At 54.2% G+C, this 10,325-nt stretch overlaps 1 protein-coding gene across 1 annotated transcript; it reads right to left on the minus strand.

Moving 5' to 3' along the window:
• Positions 1-225: 225 nt before the first annotated feature.
• Positions 226-7,737, minus strand: NR1D1 (nuclear receptor subfamily 1 group D member 1). Its single transcript, XM_090290596.1, has 8 exons — positions 7,194-7,737; positions 4,184-4,519; positions 3,806-3,894; positions 3,558-3,702; positions 2,547-3,187; positions 2,052-2,237; positions 1,351-1,561; positions 226-712 (listed from the first exon to the last, which is right to left on the minus strand). The coding sequence occupies exons 1-8, from the start codon at positions 7,222-7,224 to the stop codon at positions 513-515; spliced, it is 1,839 nt and encodes a 612-aa protein (XP_090146722.1). The 5' UTR covers positions 7,225-7,737; the 3' UTR covers positions 226-512.
• Between the last annotated feature and the right edge of the window lie 2,588 nt (positions 7,738-10,325).

Genomic DNA, 10,325 nt, shown 5'->3' on the forward strand with positions numbered 1-10,325 from the left:
TGCTCGTCTATTTTACTATATATTTATGTAATAAATATATGATGAAAATAACCCCCTTGGGCCCCCCCCCCCTTAGACTTGCGTGCTGTTTCCCTGTATCCTCCCATCTGCTGGCAGAGTATCCAGCCCACAAACTGACCAGATGGAGAGGTGTGCCCCCAGCCTTGGCAATATTTCCACCCCACCCCACCCTACCCCCAACGAGCACACACCACAGAAGCCAGCTCAGCTGTGAACTATTGGATTTGAGGCAGGAATAGAACAAATTGGGGGGCTAGAGAATTAGAGAGGAGAGAGTGGTTTAAATAGGGGGGGAGGGGAGGTTCAGTGATGGGGAGGGAGGCAGGTATTTACAAGAAGTCTTGGGGGGGGGCCAGAGGCTCATCTTGGAATATTTTATAACAATATAAATAAGATTCTGGTTTGCTTTTCCTTTTCGTCTCGTAAAGGAGAGAGAAGTGCAGAGTTCGATTCTGTACAAGGGGGCAGCGGCAGAAGGCCGGCCGGGCGGGTCACTGGGCGTCCACCCGGAAGGACAGCAGCTTCTCGGAATGCATGTTGTTCAGGGTCCGCAGGTCCGGCAGCTTGAGCAGCAGCTTGGTGAAGCGGGAAGTCTCCAAGGGCCGGTTCTTCAGCACCAGAGCCCGAAGAGCCCGCAGCAGCGTCTCCTGGAGCTGCTCCACCGAAGCGGAATTCTCCATGCCCGAGCGGTCTGTGGGGAAGACGACAGCAGTGAGGCAGGATCCCTGAGCTCCTCTGACGAGGACCCGGAGGTCCACCAGGAGGACGTGGCGGGCAATGCAGTCTCTCCCTGAAGCCCCTCAGAGGGCCCAGGGGAAGGAGGAAGAGGGGAGTACACCTCCTCCTCCCAGGCCTCTGCCCCAGCATGGGAAGCATGGGCTCAGCAGGGCTGGGCACCTCTCATCCCACAAGGCCACTCTCTTTCCCTAAACAGGCCGAACATATCCAGGCTCCCTTGCTTTTTGCTATGTAGTTCCCTCTGCCTGGCCCTACCCCCATCCCCAACCCCCCACCCCTGCCTGGCAATATCTTACTTGTCCTTTGAGGCCCCACTCAAGTGTCACCTCCTTCCCCAGCTCCCCAGGCAGAAATAGTTGTCTGTGCTTCCAAAGCCCTTGGTTCATGCTTCTACTGTGACACTTATTTCACTGTTTTATAATTAGTTGGGCATGAATCTGTCTCCCAAGCTAGACTGTGTCTGAATCATGTCTGTATCTCCAGTGCCCAGCACAGGGCCTGGCATAGAGTAGGTACTCCATAAAAGGTGTGTTCAATTGAACTGCGTCCGCCTCCTCCCCGGGGTCAGGCTCAGGCGAAAGCTTGACCAACCTGCAGAGACAAGCACCACCGCGGTGAAGAGGCCCAGCTCCTCCTCGGTAAGCGCCAGGGAGTTGAGCTTCTCGCTGAAGTCGAACATGGCATTGAGCAGGTCTCCCATGCCCATGGAGCTGAGTTCCTGCAGGCTGTAGGTGGTGCGGCTCAGGAACATCACTGTCTGGTCCTTCACGTTGAACAGCGATGCAAAGCGCACCATCAACACCTAAGTGGGGTGGGGGGACAGTCATCCTGGGTGAGGTGGCAGGAGCATTTGCCAAATCACCCCTAAAGTTTTCTGAAAGGTTTACTAGATTTCTCAGTAAAGAGTGGGGATAGTTTCTGAAGGATAATAGGAGATGGGGGACTAGGTGGAAGGATGTGAAATGTCCCATTGGCTTCGGAATCCAACAGGCCTGAATCTGAGTCACAACTTAGTCATTATCTGTGACCTTGGGCAAGTCACTTCACTAAAGTTAATTTGCTCAGGCCTTTAAGACAATGGGATGTGATTAAACCCCAGCTGAAAAGACAGCAAGTGCCAGCCATCCTGAGGCAGGAGTGGGAGGCATTCTGCCCCTCTTCATCAGTCAAGAGTCTGTAAGGACAAAGATACTGGGGTTCCAAAGCCTTTCAGAGCCACTGACTGCTCCAGACACAACTTTCTGTTGGATGCTTCCCAAGGTCAAGAACAGGGAGCACAAAGGGTCACTTACCTCAAAAGTGCCAGCCTTAAGCAGAGTGACCTGGTCATGCTGAGAAAGATCACGGAAGCCAGGGATGTGCTTGGCAAACTCTACCACCTCCCGCACAGCGGGTGTGAAACTCATGGAGAAATCCTCCCAGATTTCTTGCACGGTTCGCCCACTGCGTCCGTGTGGGTACATATTCATCGGACATGCCTAGAGGAAGAAGGGATTTGGGGAGGGGAGTATCAGCCAGGCTAGCTCAGATGAGCTTTGCCTATAGATATGGGCCCCAGATTCTGCCTGATAGAGAGGCTGTGGCTGTGGAGGATGGGTCTTTCAGGTAGCAATCAGGTGCCAGGTGGAGATCAGGGATTCCCAGGCAGAGCCCTTGCTGCAGGGCTAAGCATCCTCCCCTGGGAAGAGGATAGGACATCCCTGCATTATTCTCCAGGCACACCCAGCTGCCCTATGTTAAATCCAGTCTTCCAGGCCCCCTGCCCACCTCACCCTCGATGCTCTCACCAGCAGAACATTCTTGAAGTTGCCCTGCCGTGGACAGTTGGCAGGTGCTTCACCTTCTGGGGCTGAGTACACATGGGTGGGGCATAGACGGTGCCCATTGCTGTTGGGCTGGTTGCAGCTGTGGTGGGCAGGGCCAGGGGGCCAGGTGGGAGGGTAGGAGGAGGGTGCCTGGCGTAAACCGTTCAGGGCCTCATTGTGACGCTGGGCAGCCATGATGTTGTCATTGGGAACAGGTGGGCAGCCTTGATTTTCCCGGTGGTGTGGGGTGGTGGCCGGAGGGCTACCTGACACATGGTTGGCATTGAAGTTTCCAGGTGAGGTGCCCAGCTTGTCATGGGCATAGGTAAAGATCTCTCGGTGGGCCCGGGCCACCTGGGATATCACATCTTCCATTGTGGGCTCAGGACTTGGAGATCGGGGAGGCGTCAGCTGTTGTGGGAACTGGGAGAAGCCCACTAGCGGTGAGGGGGCCGGAGCTGGGGGTGGTGAGGAGCCCATGGGGCCTGGGGTCGGGTGTTGGGTGGGCGAGGTCTCCAGTGGGCACTGGCTGCTCAACTGGTTGTTGGCCAGGTTCATGGCGCTCTGCATTTCAGCGAGCATCCGCTGCTTCTCTCGCTTGGGGATGCGCCCAAAACGCACAGCTGTGACCGGATGAGAACAGTGTCAGGAAGTCCTCATACACACTCACATGCTTCTCTTCCTTCCTTCCTCCTAAAAGGGCAAGACCCTAAAGGCCTGGGGTTCCACATCAAAACTAAAACCAGCAAGGCCACACCCATGGAGGGGGTTTTCCAAGTAGGGACTGTGGTAGGAGGTGACCATGGGGACTAATGGGAAAGAAATGTGTTTACCCAAGAGGATGAAGTATGGGCGTCCCCTATATGCAGATAAGACTTACTGTATAAGGTGTCTCAGTTTGGGACTTTTTCAAGGGAGGGATTAATTCAGAAAGTTTGGGTGGAAGGAAGGGGTAGGGCGTGGGGTGCTCATGGAGCAACAGTGCTGCCTCACCATCTCGGGACATGCCCACAGAGAGACACTTCTTGAAGCGACACTGCTGGCAGCGGTTGCGATTGATGCGGACAATGGAGCAGTTCTCATTTTTCAGACACCTTTTGTATTGGATGTTCTGCTGGATGCTCCTACGGAAAAAGCCCTGGAGGGCAGGGGCAGCTAGTGAGCATCTCCGTCTAGGCCATACTTATGTGTCCTGGGGGAGTGGGTCACCTGCCCCTGCCCTTACCCCCAACCTGTCTCACCTTGCAGCCCTCACAGGCATGCACACCATAATGGAAGCCCGAGGCAACATCCCCACACACTTTACACAGTAGCACCATGCCATTGAGCTCTGTGGGAAGAGAGGAGCAGCAAGTGAGCGAGTGAGCTGGAGAGCTGTCTGAATGGCCAGAGATGGACGTTTTCTGGGCTGGAGATTCTGGGGGAAAACTGAGGAGGAGCCCCAGTATCTAGGGGGCACTCAAATTATCTGACCTGGCTGGATAGCAGCTGGTGCAACTCTAGGAGAAATCATTAAGGCCAGGATAGGCTCGGGGAATAACCGTTTCACACCGATACCAACTCCCAACCTAGCCCTGGCCACCTTCCTTTCTCCAGATCAGCTAGGAATGTATACTCACTGGTGATGTTGCTAGTGCTCTTGCTGGGAGACACTCGGCTGCTGTCTTCCAGGGCCACCTGTAGACCCCTGGGGGGACTCCCATTATAGAAGGAGGAGGAAGAGGATGATGAGGAAGATGAAGAAGGAGAGCCATCATCACTCAAGCTGGGTGGAATGCTCCCAAAGGAGCGAGCTGGGTCCTGGGTGAGGGAGCCAGTGGGTGACGGTGGGAAGTAGGTGGGGCAGCTTTGGGTCAGGGACTGGAAGCTGCCATTCGAGCTGTCACTGTAGAGGGACTCAGGGCTGGTTCGGCTTGGAGAAGAGCCACTTGAGCCAATGTAGGTGATGACACCACCTGGCAGGAGAACACAAGGGAAGGGGATGTCAGCTGCCATCTATCTATTGTCTTAGGGCACCACCCTGCTCATCCCCTACCTGCCTCCCCCAAACACTGCTGGAAACTCAGAAGTTAACCATGTGGAATCCCCAGAAGAGTCACAAGAAGCAACTACCTGATACATGCTAGATATGGCATAGCCACCAACAACCATGACCCTTTGTGGGGTACATTCAGCTTCTGCTTTAAAGATGTGGTACCTCCCTAGAGGCATGACCCCTGTGGGCAACTCACATATGTGCCCCCCTACCCTGCCCTGTCCTAGATTCCCTCCTTGGGAATAATGACTGCAGCTAATGACTTAGTTGTCAGTGGCAGACCTAAGGATGGGATGAGCAGCTGAGACTCATTCACGAGGCCCAGTCTTCCAAAATAAACAGCTGCTGATTTTAGTATCAAGACCATTCCAGGGATAAGGCTAAGGAGCAGCAGCTTGCGAACAGTAAGGAGAGTCGGGGAAAGTACAGAGCATAACAATCACATTCTCCCAAAATTGAAAAACTTATTATCCAAAGGTACTTAAGTTACCAAACTGCCCAGTCTGGTTCCTCTGGCCTTCAACAGTGAGAGTCTGAGTGGACTCTGTCTGAGTCCAGGACAGACTTAGCAGTACAAATTGCAGGAGGCTGACGTGAAGGACAAATTGTCCAGTCTAGGGCTTTGGAATTCCCCCTTCCAGATCTCTCAGCCTGGTGACAACGACCTTGGCTCTCTGGCCACTCCAGGACTTTGGCCCTCTGATTACATTGCCAACAGGTGACTGTGTTCCCGTGGTATCAGCAGGAGAAAAAGGTGACCTGCCTGCCACACCTTTGCCAAGTGCCTAGTTTGGCCTGCCATGGGCAGGGTGAGAGAAGGGAGGATCCCAGGACACGTGTGAGCCAACACAAGCCATGCTACTGTGTCTCCAGAGGCACATGTCTTGCTCACCCACTGACACACACTAAGCTGGGCAGGGCAACCCTAAAATAGCTCAAGGTTGGTCAGGGTGAACCCAGCTCCCTGTAAAATAGTTGCACAACAGATCAGCTCCTATGGTTTCACGGCTGATGTTGGGGGATGGGATATTTATTTGGTGGTAAATGAACCTGACCTAGTTCACCCATCTCCAAAAGAGGAGTACAACTCATCAGAGACTTCTAACCTGCAAGTGACAGGAACACTCAAAAGAGTCTAGTTCTAGATCCAGATCCATCACCACCAACTTGATTTGTAACCTAAGAAAATCAAGTCCCTTCTGTAGGTCTCAGTTTTCCTTTCCGTAAAACAAAAAGATGAGGGGCTTAATATCTTTTCAGTCATGATTCTGGACTGTTCTTTTCAGGAAGTCCTTAGGAAGCAAACTGCTGCTTGTTTGGTGGGGTTAGGTAGTAAGACAGTATTTCCAGGACTAAGGAAAGAGATGCTTGGGGAACATAAAGAATTCGGAATGTGACGGTTGAGTCTAAAGGTGGTACAGTGAATAGGTGCAAACCGAATAAAGAGAAAAGGAGAAGGGTAACTAAATGTAAGGTCCCTTTGAGAAGTGTAAACATGAGGCCAAAGGAGGTTAGGGATGACTCCATCTTACTCTGCTTCGGTGATGGGGAAGATGGGGGACCCGAGCAGGCGAACAGGAAAAGGAGGCAGGCGGGGGCGGTGAGTCAGCCCAGCTTCACCCAGATCTCGGAGGGGCGGGGCGGGAGCCGGGCCCTCAGCCGGCCTCACGTCTCCGCTCCACGTGTGCCTCTTGCACGTGGCTCCCCAACGAGGAACCCCGGAACTCGAGGGCCCACCCTCTCCGCTTCCCGTCAATCGAGAGCAGCAGCCTCCACCTCCGTCCCGCCCCTCCCCGGGTCCGGGTTTTGGGCTGGGCAGCGAACGCGAGATAGGTAGGGACCATTGAGGGGAGGAGAAAAGGGGAACACGCGTTGCCGGGGCGACCGGGGGGCGGAGCTCATTATGTAACAGGGCCGGGAGGCAACGACCAATGAGGTGGCGGCCACGGCTTATGCTGAATGAAAACAAACGCAGCACGTGGGCCCGGCTCCGCAGCCATGTGAGCCCTCCCGGCCACCCGGGCACTGTGGGTGTCCTCCCTAAGGCCCAGCGCCACTCTCCCAGCTCCTTAAGTGCCGCTCCCTACTGTCACTGAGGATTCCCCAGTGAGATGTGACCCATTCCCCAGCCCCTCCAGCCTTGGAGTCCCGATCACCTGACTGCTTCTCAGGTTCTTTCCAGCCTGCGGAAACTAAGGAAGAGGAAGGAGGGGGCCTTCTTTTCGAGAAGACCAGGCAAGCCACAGCTGCAGGAGCGGACAGATGGGGGCGTTTGGAGGCACTGCTCCAAAGCTCCCAGTCCCTCCAAACTGTTCCTCTCACCACACGTACCCGCACTCCATTTCCTCCTGCCCGGGATCTTTCAGGCTAAAGTGAGCTTTAGAACTCAGAGGGTTGGTGGTAGGGCGCCTCTGGGCGCTTTTCCAGGCCAAAAAGAAAAACAAAACAAAACTCTTGAAATCCTAGCCTATGGTCCCCATTACGCTAGTAACTCCCAGGGCAGAGGGAGTCCCCAGTCCCTTACAAACTTCCTCTTGTTCTAAGACATAAATGGAAGTGAGGAGACAGAGTAAGGATGATAGTAATCTCGGTACCTGTGTTGTTGTTGGAGTCCAGGGTCGTCATGTCTTCACCGGCTGAGAGCGGTCATTCAAACTGGACCTTGCCACAAAGTGGAGGTTGCAATTGCCGCTGTCTCCCCCTGGGCACTGGCTGAACGCGGGGAGTGGAGGCACCCTGTAGCAAGGTCTCAGGGTGGACGGGCAGAAGCCCTGCAGAAGGGGAGGACGCTGAGACAACGGAGGTCTGCTTTGCATGGGAAGAGCAGAGAGAGTGTGGAGGGGAGGGGAGCCGGAGGGAATTAGCCTGCAGTAGTTCAGGCTAGAAGATGGCAAGAAGGGTCTGGTCTCCGCAGTGCACCGGTACCACTGCCCGACGGCTCCGCAGCGCTGCAGGATAGCGAATCTGGAACTCTCGGTGCAAAAGTCCCAGAGGTAGAGAGGTTGCAGTCAGGAAATAAGTAGGTGATGGGGAGAAACGGGGCACCCAGGCGCAAAGAAGCGAGACGTGTGCCTTGCTACCTTCCCTCGGCAGCAATATTTCACTCTGCCAATCTCAGCCGCCTTTTGCCCCAGCCTTTTTCCTTGGGACAGAGGGCTCTGCGCAGGCGCCAGCAACCCAGGGTTCCCGGGCCGCACGCGGCAATGGAGCAGGTACCATGTGATCCCAGGGAGCGCCTCGTGCCCCAGTGACACACTTTTCCAGCAGCAGGCACGTTGAGCTCCCTGCGCCTGCGTAACGCCGAGGTTGCCGGGATTTGTAGTCCACTGGTAAAGTGGGCGGACTGTGTCTATTCCCTTCTTTCTGCCGTGCAAAAACTGTTGCTGAGACGGGGGAGGAGCTGAGAGCGGGTTGGGTGGGGTGCACCGAAGAGTCAGGGGGGCGTGTTTGAAAAGCCTGTATGGCAGAGGCATGTGAATTCCTGGGGAGGGACTGGCAAGCTTGTTGCTCGCTGGGAGATCAAAGCTAACAGGCCTTTTCTGCAAACCTTGCAAACGTGAGGGCTTCACGTGATCGCAGAACTGACCTCGCCTTGAGGTTACTGGTGACACGAGGAGAGAAGACAAGTAGGAGAAAGAGATATACGCAGTCAGTATTTATGCTGCAGGGCCAAGTCCTAAGACCAAAATGGAATGTTATCTCTTCCCCCTTCTACTCCTTTTAGGGAGAGCACCCCTAGGGAAAGAAGTTGCTATAGGGGTGAGGATGCCCCTAGGGACTCCCTGTTTGCTGGTATGACACCATCCCACCCATTTGAGGTGACTTTGGGATGAGTCATTTCCCTTTGTTTGGGAAATAAAAAGGACAAGGGAGGGGAACTTTATGGTGAAAGTGCTTTGAGGTCATAAAGGAATGAGGCCAGAGGTAAGGCAGGGGCCCTGGAGCACAGTGACTCCCCTACTCCCACCACTGCCAGTACTTGATGGTAGCTTGTAGGTTCCACAGAAGGGAACACCCAGGGTTAAGAGCGTCTTACCCTCCCTCCTTTACTGATGAGGAAAGTGAGGCTTAGAAGTGATTGGACCAGGGTCAGACATTCATTGCTGGTTTCATTTGCCCACCCTAAACCTCAGAAGATGGACAAAAGTGCAAGTGAAACACCGAACAGGGGCTAGGAACAGCCAGTGTCTCCCTTCAAAGCAGCAATTGCTCCATTGGTAAAAACAGGTCTCCAATAGAGAGGTCTGTTCTGTTTGGAGATTTGGGTTATGGGGAGAGATAAGACTCTTCAAGCAGCCAAGTGAACCTGTGCACTTGCTGCTTCCTGCTAATTCCTCCTCAGTCACAGTGATTCTAGGGAGGTTTTGTGTTTTTCTGTGTGTGTGTGTGTGTGTGTGTTTCCCTTTTCCACTTGTTCACAGGCAGCTCCTGAGGCAGCACTGATGTATGCCTGGAAACATGAAAGCCGCCAAAGAGGTAGAGAAAAGGAATGTGGGCACCAAGGAAGAAAATAGCTGGGTAGTAAGGAAATGAGTAAGCTGAGAGGACTGTGAAGTTGACTGAAGGGGTGGTGGCTGGGCAGCTTGCCTGACCACTGATCCCTGTAGACTTTGACTCCCAGTAAAGGATGGGCTCCCTAGAATGGCTGGGGCTTCAGCTTTGTTCCCCTCCCCCACGAAAAGTGGGAGAGAGAAAGCAATGGCCTCTGTGTTGTCCTGCTCTGGCCCTTTGGCCCAGAGCTCAGAAGCTGCAGCAGAGCGTGGGAGGGACTGGGAGGGGCTAGGACAAACAAGGAAAGAGGCTTTTCAGGAAAACTTGGTTCAGAACTCAGCCTCCAGCTCCTCTCCCTCCCCCTGGACTCTGGAGGGAAAGCCAGGAGGTGAGCTGCCATGTCTGGCACTGCATGCTCTCTGTGCCCTTTCTGACTCTCCATCAGAGCCAGGGCCAGAGCCCAGGGATCTGCCAGGGCTCAACTCAAAGTCAGGGCCCTTGGCATGACCTCTAGCTTCCCACCAGCCCCAGCACCACTGGCACTCTCCCTGTAGTTGCCCTGGAAACTCCCCAAGGCCCACAGCTCTGTCTGTGGCTCTGGTGATCCCACCCACCCTTTTTTCTACTTGCTGGTGTTTATCCCTATAGGGGGAGGTCCAGGGGTCAAGGCTCCCTCCCTGAGTTTGCAAAAGTGAGAGGAAGAAGGAAGCAGAAGCACCTAGAGCTGAAATTCAGTCAGCCTAACACTTGGCAAGAAGCTGGGTTGTTTTGCATCTACGTGAGGTATGAAGGTGGAGGCTGGGAGAAGGCAAAGGAGGGGGATTGCCTCTGTTCCCCACTTCCTCCACACTTCTTAGAGAGCCCTCCTCTTCTCCCTGACAGAGAAGTAACATTGGGATCTTCCTTCGACAACTGGAGGGAAGGATACAGAATAAAGAGAGGCAAGATTCTCCCTTGGCTCCAGAAGCTCCTAGTTTATTCACCCTGTTCCTCTCTCTGCCAACAGCTGCTGGGAGAAGGATAGAGACTATGCGACATAGAGCCAACAAAGGGAGGAAGAAAGGCTGAGTTGTCTAGCCTTTGGGGACCTGGGGTAGAATCTAGCTTTGGCCTCTCTTTGACCTCAACCTTGACCTTTAGACAACAGGTGCATCTCAACACAGCCTTCCACCCCTCCTGCCAGCTGGACATTCCAGTGCACTTATACATACACATACGTGCGCGCGTGTGCACAC

The sequence above is a fragment of the Furipterus horrens genome, unplaced genomic scaffold (genome assembly GCF_987537825.1).
Source record: "Furipterus horrens unplaced genomic scaffold, mFurHor1.1.pri manual_scaffold_11, whole genome shotgun sequence".
Taxonomy (NCBI): Eukaryota; Metazoa; Chordata; class Mammalia; order Chiroptera; family Furipteridae; genus Furipterus; species Furipterus horrens.